The sequence below is a fragment of the Paramisgurnus dabryanus genome, chromosome 8 (assembly GCF_030506205.2).
Source record: "Paramisgurnus dabryanus chromosome 8, PD_genome_1.1, whole genome shotgun sequence".
Taxonomy (NCBI): domain Eukaryota; kingdom Metazoa; phylum Chordata; class Actinopteri; order Cypriniformes; family Cobitidae; genus Paramisgurnus; species Paramisgurnus dabryanus.
In genome coordinates this window covers 4,777,727-4,797,005 of record NC_133344.1, presented here as the reverse complement: position 1 = coordinate 4,797,005, position 19,279 = coordinate 4,777,727, and the positions used below count along the sequence as shown (strand labels likewise).

Genomic DNA, 19,279 nt, shown 5'->3' with positions numbered 1-19,279 from the left:
AGCAAAACTGTTTCTATTCTATGATCCCTGGTAGGTTGTTATTTTCTATTTTTATCATATAACTTCTGTTTTAAGATATGAATTCTACAGTTTCCATTTCTCCCGTAAAATATTTTTTTTAAAGGAGCTAATTAAAAAACAAAATTCTCATTTTAATATGCACACACTCAAAAAAATGATTCATTGGATTAACTTGTGGGCAGGATTTCCATCCAATATGAATGTGTACCCCTAACTCATAAAAACCGCTTTACCCAATGAAAATATATTGAGTTGGTCCAACTCAATTTAAAGTGAATGGCAATAGTCAATTAGTTGCCTCAACTCAATTTAGTGTAGTCTGAATAACTCAATTTAGCATAGTTTGAATAATACAATGTAGTGTAGTCTGAAGAACTCAATTCTGTTATTTTATATAAAACGTTTTTATATCATACTAATTAGCATTAGCACATGTTAGCATGCTAATAATAATAACATTTGATACTTTGGATGAGCATGTGAGAAGAGACTGATCTCCAAACAGGCATTAACACAGTCAGTGCTCATTGAGAGAAATATGTCCCATCCATAACCTAACCACAAGCGCCACTCTTCTGCATGATGGTAACCAAACAATTTGAAAAAAATTACACAAGCACTTCTAAATCAATAAGATAAAAGGACATTAAACACTATTAAGTCTTTCTCTTTACCTAAAAATGCATAAAACAACACTTAATTTAAAAAATTACTCACCAAAAGCAGTTGCATGCAAAGCATGCTGGGAAATTATTTTTCCAGAACCCAGACTCAAACTAATTGTGTTAACGCAATCAAAAAGAAATCAATATATTATAGTACATATTTATTTTGTGTTATACTAATTAAATATATATACTTATTGCTCTTAATGAGGTATTTTACATTTATTGAACACAATTTTAATGTGTCATTTCTAAGAAGGGCTTGAATCATTTTTTTGAGTGCATGAAAAGTGCAGTTGAAGTTTAAAGCCTTTATTTTCATCTGTATAACTGGACTATGACTTTCTTCCTTTTTATTACCACATTACATTCAACTGTGATTGTCATTAAAATACTAATAATAAAGTAAAAATAAACCTGTTATACAATATATGGTATCTGTGCAGTGAAAGTGTGACAAACTTGTCCATTTATGCAACATATACTCAAATAGTGGTGTTCCTCTCAGCAGTCTTTATCCCTCAACAAGCTCTTGCAGTTCATTTCTGTTGTGCTACCACATCACACTGGCATCTGGACAAGATGATCTCAATGTAATAACAGGTCCTTTAGCTTTCCTTGAAAGAATAAGAAGAATGACAAAATATCGAATTATTATGTAAACTTTAATTTACCAGCCCAGCGAATAGGCCTATAGCAGAAGTCAGGAAACATAGTCATTGTAAAAATGAACAAAGAATTTACTGAATAATCTGAACAGTTCCTTTCTTAAATAAACAATTAATGACATTGTGGTCCAATGACATAAAATAAACAAGTTTGACACAAAACAAAATAGCTTTTAAAAGATAAAAAAAGATAAATGTGTAAATAAACTATGAAAAACAACATGAATTAACACTATTGTATATAGTTATGATCAGTATGTTTGCTCCCAGACACATACACACATACAACCTTTACCAGCTTGGCACTTTACCTCCAAAATACAGAACTGTTAGATTAATCTGAAAAACCTGAACAGCACAGTTTTATTTTATTTGTGTGTTTGTTCTGTTGAATTCATATGCGATATTGCTCATCATTTGATTATTTGTTCTTATTTTACTATCAAGCTGGGTGTAAACCCGGTCGTAAGACTACTCTGGATATAAAATGCGCTTTATGTTAGACGTAGAATTTACACCTGTTGCACCATCTAGCTGTAGCGCACGTCTGAGACTCTAACTTAGGTCTAGTCAAGGGTAGGCGTAAATATAAAGTATTGACTTTGTTTCTATGGCAAAAATAGAAATAATGAAATGTGACGAGACATTGGCACGTCTAATGCACAGGATACAATGTGCTTTCATGCATGGTAGAGAGACCACCAATAAATTATATAATAAAACACCTGTGTTCGGCATGTACACAATACAAATGATTTCTCATTCAAATTATTACTCTACCAGGCCGTCAGATTTGCGAGTCAGGTCGGGTCAGCTCACTTCACTTTGGCTTGGTTAGCTTTTCCATCGAGTTAGTATTACTTCAGAGTGGGAGGGATTATAGGGGTGTTGTTATGTTTGCGCTGCCTACTGCTGTGACATCATACAAGTGAGAGCGTTGTTGGACATTTCCATACATCAGTTATGTCTCAGTCTGCCACAAAACTAAAATTGATCACCAAAATAGATGTTTGCACATCGTGTTTAACACTACTTCTGTCTCACATTAATGTTTCTGTACAATCACCTGTAGCATCAGTTAACGCGCTCCGGTAAAACTCATAAGTTGATGTCTGAAGATGGCGCCGTGCATGGCTGCTTCAGTGCTTGGGTCTCCAGTGTTTGACCTGTTTTTGTTAGTTTTTCATTTTTTTTGTTTAACAAACACGATCAGTTTCACCAGGGATGAACTGCTGAACATTCGGCAGAACACACCACAAGATCTAACGGATATAAATTATTCAGACGTTTTACTGAACGTTGTAATCGGAGGAGCGGCGGCCCTGATGAAACGCTACAGGACGTGCAGACGGGTAAAGCGAGTGGGAGTGCTCGTCAGACTAAGGAAGTGCGCATTTCAAACGCCGTTGCCTAGCATCCATCTGGCAAATCTCCATTCTCTACCCAACAAAACAGACAAACTCCTTTTGCTCTCTCGGACAAATAAGGATTTCTCACACTCTGCTGCTCTGTGTTTCACTGAAACCTGGCTGAATGACGCCATACCGGACAGCGCGCTCCATCTGCCGGGCTTTCAGCTGTTCATAGCAGATCACGAATCAACGGGGAAATCGCGCGGTGGCGGGACATGCTTTTACATCAATGAACGATGGTGTAGAGATGCAACGGTGTTAAAGAAGATGTGCTGTCCTGATCTAGAAGTGCAGTTTGTCAACTGCAAGCCTTTCTATTCGCCGTGGGAGTTTAACTTGTTCATTCTGGTTAGTGTTTACATTCCTCCAAAAGCGCAGGTAAGCCTGGCTTTACAGAAACTCGCTGATCAGATCACAGAGACAGAACAACAACACCTGGACTCTGTTTTAATCATTCTTGGGGACTTTAATAAAGCCAATCTCTCCCGTGAACTGCCAAAATACAGACAGCATGTTACATGTCCCACCAGAGACAGTAATATATTGGATCACTGTTACACAACAATAAAGGATGCATATCACTCTGTTCCACGAGCAGCTTTGGGACATTCTGATCACTGTCTGGTTCATCTTATACCGTCCTACAAGCAGAAACTTAAATCTGCTAAACCTGTAGTAAGGACTGTGAGGAGATGGACCAGCGAAACAGAGCAGGATTTACAATCTTGTTTTGACATCACTGATTGGAGTGTTTTTGAAGCTGCTACCACCGATCTGGACGAACTCACAGAGACCGTAACATCATATATTAGTTTCTGTGAGGATGTATGCATTCCTACCAGGACTTATTTAATATTCAACAATGATAAGCCATGGTTTACAGTAAAACTCAGACATCTTCGTCAGGCCAAAGAGGATGCCTACAGAAATGGGGACAGGGCATTGTACAATCAGGCCAGGTACACACTGAACAAAGAGAACAGTGCGGCTAAAAAGACCTACGCTAAAAAGTTGGAAAACCAGTTAACTTCCAACGACTCAACTTCAGTGTGGAGAGGACTGAGGGCCATCACAAACTACAAGACACCATCCCCTTGCACTGAGGCTAATCAATGACTTGCTAACGACCTGAATGAGTTTTATTGTAGATTTGAAACCCCCAACACCCATTCTGACCACCTCCCTAAACAACCATTAACACCTCCTGCAATATCTCTCTCCACACCTCCTGCTCTTCAAATCTGTGAAGATGATGTGCGCCAGGTCCTCAAGAAGAAAAGCACCAGGCCCAGATGGCGTTACACCAGCCTGTCTGGATCTCTGCGCTGACCAGCTGGCCCCCATCTTTTCACAGATCTTCAACAGATCCCTGGAGTTGTGTGACAAAACAGGGACTTACGTGAGGATCCTGTTTGTGGACTTTAGTTCGGCTTTCAACACCATCATCCCAACAACCCTCCAGACCAAACTGACCCAGCTCTCTGTTCCTAGCTCTATCTCTCAGTGGATCACCAGCTTTCTGACAGATAGGCAACAGTTAGTAAGACTGGGGAAATTCATGTAAAACAGCTGCACCACCAACACTGGTGCCCCTCAGGGATGTGTTCTCTACCCTTTGCTCTTCTCCCTGTACACCAACAACTGCAACTCTCTGTCAAGCTCCTCTGTCAAGCTCCTGAAGTTTGCAGATGACACTACAGTCATTGGCCTCATCCAGGACGGTGATGAGTCTGCTTACAGACAAGATGTTGAGCAGCTGGCTGTCTGGTAAAGTCTTAACAACCTGGAGCTGAACACGCTCAAAACAGTGGAGATGATTGTGGACTTTAGGAGAAACCCCACTGCACTTCCCCCACTCACCATCATGAACAGCACTGTGATTGCAGTAGATTTATTCAGATTCCTGGGAACCACCATCTCTCAGAACCTGATCACATTGACTACATTGTGAAAAAGGCCCAACAAAGGTTGTACTTTCTTCACCAGCTGAGGAAGTTTAACCTGCCACAGGAGCTGCTGAAACAGTTCTACTCAGCCGTCATTGAGTCTGTACTGTGCACTTCTATAACTGTCTGGTTTGGCTCAGCAACAAAATCAGACATCAGAAGACTACAGAGAACTGTTCGGACTGCCGAAAGGATTATTGGTGCTCCCCTGCCCACCCTTCAAGAACTGTATACATCCAGAGTGAAGAAAAGGGCTCATAAAATCACTCTGGATCCCTCACATCCAAGTCACCCCATTCTGATTCTGATTCAGCATACATGCACGTCGCGAATGTGCCGCCACAAACTGCAAGTCTGGAAAACACTGGTATTGTGTTCCTGATTCTCAACCTTTTTCATCGCTACAGGGAGTTTGGCAACTTATCACAGAGCATAGATGGCACACGAGACAGCACAAGCTAGCACTAAGGTAAAACTAATCTTTTACATAATAGCAATGACGCTGATAGTGACGATTCTCTCAGACCAATCAGTGATCTACAGTGTTTTTGTGTCATGTTTAGTATCAGTTCTGGTCGCTTGGAACCCCAACCGAGGTGGTACTAAAAAAAGTATCGGGGACTACGTACTTCACCCAGTGGAAAAGCTCCCAAAAGTAAGCTGACCCGACCCAAACTAAACTAAACCGTGAGGTACTATGCAACAGAAAAGCGGCATTAAATTTTTTTAGGATAGGTGAAGAAAAGTAGACGATCCACCATGGCAAACAAAGTTTAGAAGAAACATGAAGAAAACAATGACCAGGAATCAAACATTAGGGTGACGAAAATGCTCCACAGCTTTCTGTTCTTGAAATAAGTGAAAATAAAAGTACAAAAACAATAGTGTGTGTGCAAATGCTGTTTATTGCCTTTGTGTAATTGTTTGTAGTGGGGTGTCCAGTCTCAGTATTTTCTCACGCATGCGCTGTTGCGAAAATGACGTCATGGATGTGTCCCTAGTATACCTTCGGCTTTAAGGTTTCTCACCAGCATGAACTCTCTGATGGGTTTGTAAGTAACCTCACTGAGCAAACGTCTTGTCACACTAAGAGCATTTTAAAGGTTTTTCACCTGTGTGAAGTCTCTGGTGCCTTAGTAAGTTTGAGAGATGACTAAAACTCTTCCCACAGACACTACAGTAATGAGGTTTCTCTCCAGTATGAACTCTCTGATGGGATTTTAAGGAACATGAATAAGCAAACATCTTGTCACACTGAGAGCATTTGAAAGGTTTTTCACCTGTATGAATTCTCTTGTGCTTTAGTAATGTAGCATTTACACTAAAACTCTTCCCACAGACACTACAGTGATAAGGTTTCTCTCCAGTATGAACTCTCTGATGATATTTTAAGTTACTTAAACAAGTAAACGTCTTGTCACAATGAGAACATTTGAAAGGTTTTTCACCTGTATGAATTCTCTTGTGACTTAGTAAGGTAGCCTTTAGACTAAAACTCTTCCCACAGAGACTACAGTGATAAGGTTTCTCTCCAGTATGAACTCTCTGATGAACTATTAATTGAGATGAACTAGAGACGCTCTTTCCACAGTGAGCGCAGACGTAAGGTTTCTCTCCAGTATGACGTCTCTGATGGGTTATCAGATGACATTTATAACCGTAACGTTTATCACAGTGTGAACACTGATAGAGTTTCTCTTTAATGTGAGTATTCTGGTGTGATTTTAATGAACCTGAATCCCTAAAGGTTTTGTCACATTCACTGCACTGATACGGTCTCTCATTGGTGTGTAAAAGCACATGTGTCTTCAGTTTAGAATTACAGCCAAATCTCTTCTCACAGTGAGGACACTTGAAAGGTTTTTCTCCAGTGTGAACTCTCTGATGAATTTTAAGATTTTCTTTGGTTCTGAAGTAATATCCACATTCAGTGCAGTAGAAAGGCTTTTCACCACTGTGTGTCCTCATGTGAACATTTAGTTTAGATGAAGAGACACAAATCCTCCCACACTGCTCACAGTGAAACTGCTTCTTCTTCTTCTTCTTCTCTCTGTGGTCTTCTGAATGAAGTTTCTTCTCTTGTAAGGTAGTAAAGCTGATCTCAGACCTGGTGAAGAGTTTCTCTTCTGTGTGTTTTCTCTCATGTCTCTCTAAAAGTCTCTGTGAGCTGAATGTCTTTCCACAGGTGATGCAGGAAAGAGTTTGTGCTGTCAGTCGCTCTTTTGATGTTGAGGACGTTAATTCTATATCCAGACATGAATCAGTCTTCACATCTGAAAGAAACAAGAAACAATTAAATTGTCTTTTCACTCTGATTTACACAAAGAAGGATGAAGAATTGAGATTCTGTATCTTTTTCTAGATTCACACATATAGACAGAAGACAGGTGTCAGTCCTGTTATTACAGCTGGGTCATTGCACATAAAATAAACCAACATTTGTAAACATATACATCAATTGTTTTTTTTTAATTATTTTTGTTAATATTTTATTTAAATAGAGACAACATAATTAGTGTTAAATGACAAAACATAAATGTAATGCATGATTATTTGTGAGTATTCCACTATTATGTAAGAGTTGTCCTTTTGTGCTCAAAGAAAACGATATGAACGATTTTATTCAATTGTTTCTCCTCCTTGGTCGCTCAGTGTTTGTTAGAAAGGCTGCGTTCTGTACGCATGCGCTATTTTCCATTAGTGGTCGTCAGGGAGACTGATTCAGGGGTGCAGGGTTTCATATTTTATTGAAGCTTCCCTGGGTTCTGCCATTGATTAGCCGACCCCCACCTGCTGTTAGCATTCCATTGACTCCCATTAATTTTGGCGTCACTTTGACAGCGATTAACTTTACATCTGATGCGTTTAAAGACTCCATTTGTACATTAATTATTTCTAAAGAAACACGAAAATGTATAAAAGGCTCCATTACCATGTATCTTACATTATGGCCCAGTAGAAGCCGTTTTTGTAAAAATAGGCTAACGATTGCGTCATAACCTGCGACTCTCTGTCGCACAGTAGAGAAATTACCGTATAGACATGAGGAGAAGCTCGTAGGCAATCTTTAAAGGAATAGTCTACTCATTTTCAATATTAAAATATGTTATTACCTTAACTAAGAATTGTTGATACATCCCTCTATCATCTGTGTGCGTGCACGTAAGCGCTGGAGCGCGCTGCGACACTTAAATAGCATTTAGCTTAACCCCATTCATTCAATGGTATCAAACAGAGATAAAGTTAGAAGTGACCAAACACATCAACGTTTTTCCTATTTAAGACGAGTAGTTATGCGAGCAAGTTTGGTGGTACAAAATAAAACGTAGCGCTTTTCAAAGCAGATTTAATAGAGGAACTATATTGTATGGCGGAACAGCACTTTTGGGAGTACTTCGACTCGCCTGAAAAGTCCGCTCCCCTTCTCCCTCTCATAATGGGAGAGGGAGGGTGTTACTGCGCCGAGTCGAAGTACTCCCAAAAGTGCTGTTCCGCCATACAATATAGTTCCTCTTTTAAATCCGCTTAGAAAAGCGCTACGTTTTATTTTGTACCACCAAACTTGCTTGTATAACTACTCGTCTTAAATAGGAATAATGTTGATGTGTTTGGTCACTTCTAAGTTTATCTCTGAATGGTACCATTGAATGAATGGGGCTAAGCTAAATGCTATCGAAGTGTCGCAGCGCGCTCCAGCGCTAACGTGCACGCACACAGATGATAGAGGGATGTACCAACAATTCTTAGTTAAGGTAATAACATATTTTAATATTGAAAATGAGTAGACTATTCCTTTAACTGTTTATGAGGTAATCGGGTGGACGTGAAGGATAAAGTGAAGGGAGATTATTAATCAGAATAGTTAACAATATTTGTTCCTGTTCACGCTCACAGTGTCTGCAAGATTTGGTGGGTGATTCAGAAAAAATGAATGACAGGCTCACCTCTCGCTCCTTGGTAACATCGCACAAGGCAAAAAAGAGGGTAAAATCTATTGAAGACTAGTAATTAGATTAACATTAATCTTGTTTTCAATGTTTGCGGAAATAAATATGAAAGAAAAAAATCAATTCTGCTGTTTGAGAATCGATTTTGAATCGACCACATAAAAAAAACCATTAATCGATTAATTAATTAATTTTCTATTAATTTTTAGCCCAGCCCTACTACTAACGGAGTGGTCAGCGTACAGACACAGAATAAGCTGGCAAGTAATTTGTGCATTTATACAGGCTGTTTTAGTATTGTTTATAATGTTTGAATAATGGGTAGGGCTCCAGACTGTGAGTAAATAGTCACGTTTTGCAAGTATTTTTCCTGCCTATGCGACTACGTTTTATTAAAGGTAGCACTGGCGCGATTGGGAAATTTAAATAGAATTATGTTAATATGATGCACTGATGATTACGTCTACGGCGCATCCAGTCACTCTCCCTTGTTGCTGCCCCTCCCCGAGTGATTTATCATTTTGCAATTTTATCGGCCGATATGAGCGTGTCGCAGATATATCTGTATCGGCGTAAAAGCCGCAGATATGCAGCCGATTAGGGCTGGGCGGTATGACGGTATATTCTGTTACCGCGGAATAAAATGTCAGACGTAATAGATTTTTCTATTCCGTCTATTCTGCGGAATGCAAATAAGTGGGCGTGGCTAACTCTGCCCTCCAGCATGTTCGACTGAGTGTGACGGAGAAACATGTAAAATAGTTCTAATACTTTATAAAAAATGAACGAGATATGTGTAATTTTTATAATAAGTGCCAGTGAATCCACCGCGGGTCACGCAGCGAGACTCTTGTCTTGCTCCCTCTCGCGCTCTCTCTCTCGCGCGCTCTCTCTCTCGCGCGCTCTCTCTCTCGCGCGCTCTCTCTCTCGCGCGCTCTCTCTCTCTCCTCATGCAGCAGCCGGCCGGTCTCTCGCGTTCAGAGGTCTCTCTAGGCAAGCGCAAGGAGCTGCGACGCCAAATAAAGAGTTCTTCTCGCACATAATGCTAATAGTTGTAAAGTTTTCTGAACTTTAAGCAAGCTAAGACAAAACTCGCGTTTATATCAGTGGTACGTGCGCTGCTGGAGTGACGTAGTTTGACACGCCATTTGCTTATACAAACATATTTGATCGGAAAGACGAGAAAGAGATGCAAATGTTAAGGTCTAATAGAAAGTAAAGGGCGTTAAGACCTTAAAACAAACTTCATGATCATCACATCATAGCACCTGTCACATTTATAATATCTAGACTAGAGCTTCTTTTCTCATATACAGGTATTTATCCTGTCTGTAGGTTTTTGCATATATTTTATACCTGTTCATTTTACATATTGCCTATTTTTAATGTAATGTATGCATAAATTCAAAATACAATGAAGTTATACTATAGCTTCATTAGTCTATAAAATTAATAACTCAATTAAAAACAAGATTCTGTCTAATCAAGACTTAGCTGTTGTTATCTTCTGGGCATTTTCACTTTAACATTATTAACTTTAAATTTCTCATATTTTAAAACTGTGGAGAGCATTTAGTTAAAAGCTATAGTGAGTGGTGTATTTCTGTATTTTTATCTAATATTTTTATCATTAAAAAACAATATAAACTGAAAAACACGTATACCGTCAAATATTCCGTTCCGTGAAATAAAATGACTCATTCCGTGAAATAGATTTTTGGTCATTCCGCCCACCCCTACAGCCGATATGAAAGTTTTTCACAGAACAAAGAAATGCTTTTGAATGAAGCAAGTACTTATTTTTTCCAGCAGAGGGCGCTCCACTGTTTTGGTACTGGTGACCCAGGTCACGGTGTAGTAACACCAGCCAACCCCCCTTCACTTCAGTCACTGGTATTAATTACATACAATACATTACATTTGATGTTTTTAATCCGTCTCTTTTTTCCACTTGTGAGTTGTTATAAACACGTTAGAAATTATGTGAGGCGGAGAACTGACGCGTTTAAACTGATGCGCAGGTGCACACTAATAGTATGAGTTTACAGCTGCTTGTGTTGTTACTGAAAATGTTAATTTCACAGCAATTGATTCAATTGAGAGCAGACGCTTCAGTTTTATAAAAGTCTAAAGTCTGCGCCGAACACTGTGGGTGTTATAAAACATTGTGCAGTAGGCTACATTACACATAAGCCTACATCAGAATGTTGTCAGTCAAGCATTGTCGTCTTAATGGCAAGTTGCTAATTAATTTGTGAAGTACATAACTTACTGTAAAGCTAATAAACAATAACCATAAGATTCCCTTTTCAATAAGTCCCGTATAACGTTATTCTAACGTTATATATATATATATATATATATTTTTTTTTTTAAGCAATATCGCTTGAGTAGGAGTGCGATATAGCTCTATATCATCACGGAGGCAATCACAGCCGTGATGATTAGAGCTATATCACACGACTCCGAGAGCGATATTGCTTTTATACAACAGTTCGACGGCACAAGTTTGAAAAAAGAAAACTAGAAAACAACAACGGAGTTATTTTAAAAGCCTCTTTGTTTTGGAACTACTGTCTTCCGCCACGAATTTGAGAGCGGCCAGAATGACAGGTTACACTTTCGGCTGCTTTGAATCTCAAAATAACTCAATGGAGGGAGTAGCCATTTCTTTATGTTACGGTTTCTTGGTCACAAAGTGTAGTTTTCAGATTAGTGCAGTCGAGAGTATATATGTATTTTATTTAAATCTGCAAACGATTAGTAAAGATAGCGCCTGTTTGAACGTTTGCTTTGTAAGATTCGGTGCGTATGAGAACCAGAGCATGAGCGGACGTCCGTGTTCACTCGCCCTGCTGACCACCGCCCTCTCTGGGCTACATCTCTGACAGGGATTCCCTGGCTCTGATATTCGCCCTGTCTTTGTTTGATGGTCAAAATGAGATCAAATGATTACCTTGATATTAGTTCATTAAAGATTCATAGTACATTTATTTCGTGCGTTTGATTTCAACTGTAACATTTTCAGCATTTAATGCTAATGATACTCATCACCTGATAAATGGCTATTAAGAGTACTGCATTAAAGTTTGATTTTGAGTGTGTTTGCGCCCCCCCCAAATTTTTTTTAGCACCAGCCGCCACTGCTGGGACGGTTGTAATTACAGTGGTGGAGTCAACCGGCGGTCGGGAAGTGCGCCCCGCGGTGGTGTGCACCTCACAAATTATGAAAAATATTAAGTACTATTTAGCCCAGTGAGATGTCTTCAGGTTCGTGTTAACGCAAACAGCCAGCAGACGCGGGTTAATGCGCTAATTTGCAAGGGAAGGCAACTGATATCAGTGATGACCCGCTGGCTTGGGGGTGGAACAATGAGGAAAGATATTGGCCGTTTCTCAAGCCAAAGACCTCCGGAGGTCGAATTTGCAAGCTGCATATGTCATAAAGACCTATAAAATTAACAATTATAAAGTTGACTATTATTCTTTGTTAATCATACATTGTTGTAATATGCTTATGACTTGCAAATGTCTGAAAATAATAAACCAGGCTTGATGACATATACAGCCGCGACCTCCGGAAGTTGCAGCCTTCAGATTGAGAAACGTCTGTTCTCTCTTGGTCACGAAAAAGTATCAATCTGCGCTACCAGTACACCATCAGAACGCGTTTTCAGCGCGGCTGGAAACATTATAACCCAAAAAAAATTCTCACTTGTTGTTTCATGAGTGGAAGTTCTACAATAAACACGCAGAAATGCACCGATCTCCTGTGCTCCGGGCACAGCTCGAGCAGTGACCTAATGCCCCATTCAGAGAGCCAGCAGTAGCAGAGCAACGCGATCTCATTCATTTCAATGGAAACCAGGCGACTTCTGGCGACATGAGCGAAAGTGACCGTTGGCGACCGTATGGGCGTGTCCAGCGACGCTATAGTATGTTTGTATTTAATTTCTTGTCTGCTTATCTTAACTCGTTACATTATGCATTTGTACAGTATGGCAAGGTAATTTGCAAAACAATTTGCAAAACACAGGAAAAGTAATAAAACTTATTTAAAAAAATAATAAAAGTAATTTTTAAAGACCTACACTGTCAGACCTATAATAATGTTAGAACAACGTTAGGGGAACGTTATTTTAGTTTAGTTTAGCATTCCCCTAACGTTAAACTAACCTACAAATAACGTTTGTAAACTACCCTAAATATAAAGTTCTATTTCTGTAAAGAAAACTTTCCTGGCTAACAAAAACAAACCTTAAAAACGTTATGGGAACCAAAAACTAACGTTAAGGGAACAATTTTAGAACAAAAAAAACTAAAGTTAGGAAAACGTTTTGGCAAACAAAAAATGTTAGCTGGGTTTTCTTTATTCTCATTTCACATGTTCGTTCTTTTCTTGAAATTTGCATTAATTTTTATTGGCACAAAAATGATCCAATAACGCAACACATACCAGTAGAGACCATTATAGTTTCCATTACAACCAATAAAAATCCCATTAAAACTATTACATCCAATAGAATTTCTGTGATGATTTCTATCATTTTTTAGCAGGGAGGTTTTGGTTCCAAAAAAAATAACCAAATACCATATGGGAGCGTTCTGTGTTTGCGGGGCTCCCGGTTTTCATCCTAAATATCTAAAAATGTGTTCTGAAGAGAATCGAAGCACTTGGGGAGTTAGGACGACACAGGCGTAAGTGATTTATGATCAAATTTTCATGTTGGGGTGAACTAAGCCAACATGCATGTTCCTCAATAAGCCTATTAAATACACCCATTAGAAATGTAATATATGGCCATATATGTACTTATATTTTACATAGTATGACATATATCTATACATATATTTGACTTATCTGAAAACACAATATATGTCTGCAACATATATGTACATTTATATGTCCAAACATGTAAAAAAAAAATATTTGGTTTCATCAACATATGATTCCATATATCTGCATATATTACAGTATAGTATTGGTTTCTCGCATATATGGACAACATTAATTATAAATATGTGACATACATATTTGTTTTCCACATATTTAATAAATGTATGTAAACATACATGCATGTGATACTGATGCATTTTTAAAGCTGTGGCATATGGTTATGGTACTTTGTGGATGTATTTGTCAAAAATGACAAAGAAAACACTGCATTATTGTATTAAAAATACTATATTATGAAGTCCTGTTAGTTTTGTGACCTAAAGACCCCCCCCCAGGATCACCATCAGACAGGTTTTTGCTTTATTTTATTTATACGTTTATTTGTCAGGGACAATGCAGAGCACATTCTTACTTACATAATTATCACAGTCAGTAGTAATATGTGTAAATGTGTTGCAAGGTTTCTAGCCAGTAGGCTAATTTGCAACCCTAGTCCCTGGTCAGACCTTTCTAAAATAATCAAAATATTTTGTTTTTAAAAACTACACAGTCAATTACATAATCATACTATAAATACATAAAACTACATACTATCATAAAAATTTCACAAAATCATGATCATATTAAACAATACTATATACTACCATAAAAATGTCACAAAATCATGATCGTATTAAACAATACTATATACTACCATAAAAATTTCACAAAATCATGATCATATTAAACAATACTATATACTACCATAAAAATTTCACAAAATCATGATCATATTAAACAATACAGCACATCATATAGCACGCCCCCAAATACCCAGCCGTAGTCAATGGCCACATGTTTGATACAGCAAAATATTTATACAGCAAGTAAAGAATATCTGGTCAGATCACCTTTAAATATGTAAGTGAGTGTTCAAGAAGATTTGAAATGTATGATCATTATGGGGAATCAACAGCTATTTTAATTACTTTGAACAAAAATGACTGCATTAGTTTACCATCATCAGAAAACTGCCAACTAAGTCTGTGTATATTAACAAACAGTGATAAGTTGATACTGATTATTATTAATAATCACAAATCAATTACATTATTATTTTTATTTTATTATTTTATTTTATTTTTTTATTTTATTTGTGCAGGGATTGGTAAAGTTAATAAATAAATAAATATTATTTTTTGGGTTGCTTTTATATCTTTTAGTATAGTGCTTGTTTAGCAAATTTACATATTATTATTATTATTATTAAATCGTGTTAAATGTATTGCTTAATTAATAATAAATAGTCAAAAGAACATAGCATATAATACAAATTTCCTCCACTGCCTTATGAATGCGCCACACCCAGTCCAGTAGGAGGTGCTAATGACCCTTCAGTTGCCAACCGCCACTCAGGCCAAAAGCGCAGAACAAAAATGACCGGGAAAATCCATAGACAGTAAAAGAAATGGACACAGCGACCCCGTTGGATTCAACGGAGACAAGTGAAGCCAATTAGAAGCTCACACTTCCGGCGGGTCGAGCGTACTGCGCAGACTCAAACTGAGCTTGGTGACGTGAGCAACCTGTCTGACAATTGTAAGTCTTCTAATAGCTGTGCCAAGAGAAATCTGAATCACCCACCGAATCTTGCAGAAACGGCGAGCGTGAACAGGAGTACATTTTGTATTAAGTATATTTAGTATTCTGATTAATTACTTTGTCGTTTTGCATAGTATTTTTATATTTTAAAGTTTAACGCCAGTACGCCATGTTCTACATGCGCTTCTCCTCCTGTCCATACGGTAAATTCTATACTGTGCGACAGAGAGTCGCGTGGTTATGACGCAATCGTTAGCATAGTTTTACTAAAACTGCTTCTACTGGGCCATAACGTAAGATACAAGGTAATGGAGCCTTTTATACATTTTCGTGTTTCTTTAGAAATAATTGATGCACAAATTGAGTCTTTAAACGCCTCAGATGTAAAGTTATTCACGGTCAAAGTGACGCTAAAATGAATGGGAGTCAATGGAATGCTAAGAGCAGGTGGGGGTCCGCTAGCTAATGGCGGTGCCCAGGGCTGCTTCAATAAAATATGAAACCCTGCCCCCCTGGGAAAATCTGACAGGATTGAGAAGAGGATAACGGCACAGCGGGGTTTTAGAAGTAAGTTTAAAATATTTAATATATTTTGCATAAGTTTCTTGCTGTCTAGTTTGTTACAGCCTAATTAGTCATTACTGTTAGGGGAGGTTTGCAAGTTTTTTCGTAGTAATCGTGTAGCTTGTGGTTTACTATGGTTTGATGCTTAATTTTTCTTGGGTGTTTTTGTAAATATGTCTTCATTTAATGTTATTGCACAATGCACAAAACTGTTCAGAATCTTTCAGTTTATATTATTCTGGTTAACCTTATGAAGCATGTTCTTAAAGGAACAGTGATTAATAAGGCACTTATTTATGCAGTTAATTCATAATTTACAAAATACGATTTGTTTAACAAAGGCAATACATTTATGTTGCCTAACAGTCACTTGAGAAATAATTCTAGAAAAATAACGTGTACAGACATTTTCACAGACATTGTAATGTAACTGTTACATCTGCATGTAAATTATATAGATAAAAACAGCTTTCTGGCAACAGGTGGTGTGCTTTAGTTAATATATTTAAAAGGTTCATATCTAATGCATTTTGACATTCCTTATATTTATCTTTATGTAAGAGTTATACTTTTATTTTAGTGAGAGGGTTATGTTTGTGTTTAAGCAGACATTGCAAGCAGGCCAAGCACTTATAGCTTGACATGGCTGGAGTCAATACTACCTCACCAAAATTACAACTAATGTTTTGCTTAAACCTTGCCTAATCACAGTGTTTTTCCCTTTTATTATTTCTCTTTTTGTAGGCCCATCAGAGTGCTTTCCTGAGCTCTTTCACATATGCTGTATGGTAAGAGTGAATTTCTGCCAGTTGATACCGGTGAGAGGTGTTAATTATTAAGTTTATCTTTGTATTTTTTTATTAAAGGTCAGCGAATGGATGGATTATCCAGTCATGGTACATAATGAAAGGTAAATGGCAAGTTATTAAGTAATGTACTAAATGTATAAACTGTAGTGTATTCAGTGGCTACTAATCACATTACCTCTATCACTCTCTCTAAAAGACTTGACTGAGTTAGAAGAAACTGAGCAACTCTTCAGAGTGAAGATGTTATGGTAATGTAAATCTTAAGTTTTTATATTGTAGTTATATATAATATATCACAGACAGCACGTCATTTTAACCCTGTTTTATGGTTGTTTAACCTGCACAAATGCATCAGACAATACTTTTGCGAGGACAGGATCTTCTGCTGTCTATATCACGAGTCAGCTCACTTTACTTTGGCTTGGTTAGCTTTTCCATTGAGTTTAGCAACACTTCAGAGTGGGAGGGATTATAGGGGTGTCAAATGTATATAGCACGACATTCGTTGCTCGACTTATCGAGACTGTTTTCTAAGATGGCTCCTGTCTGTATACACGTAATGTACTGTCTTTATAAAGGATCTTCTTATTAGGGCTGTCACTTTTGAGAAAAATCAAGCACACATATCCCGCGCTTGAGAGTGTTTGTGAAAAGTTATCGTTACTGACAACAAGCAGACATACATAGCCTATGTATGCGCGTGTGCATATGCATTAACCCTGTGCGTGCTGTTTGCTTGACCCTTTTTAATGATAGAGAGCACAAACCATTGATATTTGAGAAATAAAACCTACCGCTGAGTTAAGCAGATCTTACTTCACTCTGTCGTCTATGTGACATGCGACAGTCAGCACGTGATCATTTTAAATCAGTTTACAAGACAAATGCTGTTGTTGTTTAATATAAAGTTTACATCAGGGCTTTGAACCTGAATTTTTTCCCAATTGGTTCTTTCCGAACAGAAACAGTATTTTAACGTTTCCGGTTTTTGGTTCAACCCTAAAGTTGACGTTCCTGAACCGGTTAGAACAAAAAAATTAAGTTCCCGAACCGGTTATTAACGTTCCATGTCAGCTGTGGGACACAAAAATAAGTAGGCTGATCATTAGGACATTAAACTTAAGAAAAATTATGTAGACTAATAAGTTAAGTCTCTATCTTGTCATTGAACATTAAAAAGGCTAAATTATGTAAGCGGCATAACTGACATGCCTACATTTGTTGAGTGCACTTAAACACACGTGCACACACACACAGAGGGAGGACGAATTCCAAACGGCGCTTCGGGAAGAAGATGCTGCATAAACAGTCGCTCCACATAAAGTGAAAATGACGATGTTTTTCAGTGCTTTATTCGCCAAATGTATTTTATACATCAAGAGTTCTGATCTTTGAAGGGCATAGGGATAATCATGTTTGATTGGAGTTGGGCCGGACACATTCAAATGCATGTGCGTCTGTGTGTACAGAAAATTTTTATTTTAGCGCCTTTTTGCAGTTAAATTGTTTAAAATCACTTAAGTGTTAACATTTGCAAGCCTTTGAAACACGTGCAAATTATCAACTTTCACCCTATTTAAATTTGCATATTAATCCGCAAATCGCATGCGAGCCGAACTGTGTGTCGTGATCTGTACAGATCTCTTATTATTGAGCATTAGAGACTTGGGCTTGAGTAGGCTACCTGCTGGTGGCAAGCTTCTCATTTCTTTGAGTCAACGACGACCGGAAGTGAACTTCACAGAGTCAAATTGCACAGAAATCTTGTCAAAGAACTGAAAAACTAACGTTATTAACCGGTTACCATTATTTTCAATTAACGGTTCTGTTCCGGAACATATATTTTTGGAAAGTTTCTGGTTTCGTTTCTGTTCCTTGCAAAACATCAAAAGTTTCTGGGTTTCGTTTTCGTTCCTTGAACCGGTTCAAAGCCTTGGTTTACATTGCGTTGTAAAAAAGATGATGAAATTCTTCATACATGCTAATTTCATAACGAACATGTATTAAAGGGACATTCCACTTTTTTTGAAAATATGCTCATTTTGCAGCTCCCCTAGAGTTAAATATTTGATTCAATCCAATCCATTGAATCTGATCAGACCATTAGCATCTTGCTAAAAAATAACCAAAGAGTTTCAATATTTTTCCTATTTAAAACTTGACTCTTCTGTAATTACATTGTGTACTAAGACCGACGGAAATTAAAAGTTGCTATTTTCTATGCAGATATGGTTAGAACTATTCTCTCATTCTGGCGTAATAATCAGTGACTTTGCTGATGTAACATGGCTGCAGCAGGCGTAGTGATATTACGCACTGCCCGAAAATAGTCCCCTGCCATTGAAAGTAACCAAGGGACTATTTTCTCAGTTTGGGAGTATATTTTCTCTGTAAGAATCAAATGTTTAACTCAAAGGAGCTGAAAAATTAGCATATTTTCAAAAAAAGTGGAATGTCCCTTTAACACAAGCTTTTTATTCTGCTATAACACTATAAACAATAATATATGTAATTTTAGATACAAACTATAATTCTATCTATGTGGATCGTGTTGGTCCAATTTAATTCAGAGCACTTGTTTGGTTTGGTGTTTTCATTTTCATTGTAAGCCTTTAAAAAGTAATTATTTCAGATGCAATTTTGTAATATTTACGGCTTAAATTCTCTTATATATTTTGTTAAATATTTAAAATCATTCCGCAGAATTATCCAAAAAATTTTCACAGAAAAAGCAAAAAAAGTCTGCAGAAGCCGGAGCCACGTCTTCCC

General features: G+C 37.7%; 1 protein-coding gene and 1 pseudogene across 1 annotated transcript; one reads left to right on the top strand and one right to left on the bottom strand.

The window, feature by feature from the left end:
• The first annotated feature begins 194 nt into the window (after nt 1–194).
• LOC141282447 (uncharacterized) lies at nt 195–5,800 on the top strand. Its single transcript, XM_073815417.1, has 2 exons — nt 195–5,181; nt 5,276–5,800. Exon 1 carries the CDS (start codon nt 2,473–2,475, stop codon nt 3,880–3,882), a length of 1,410 nt encoding a protein of 469 aa, XP_073671518.1. The 5' UTR covers nt 195–2,472; the 3' UTR covers nt 3,883–5,181; nt 5,276–5,800.
• LOC135771701 (uncharacterized) overlaps nt 1,333–19,279 on the bottom strand; it is a 40,974-nt pseudogene continuing 23,027 nt past the window's right edge.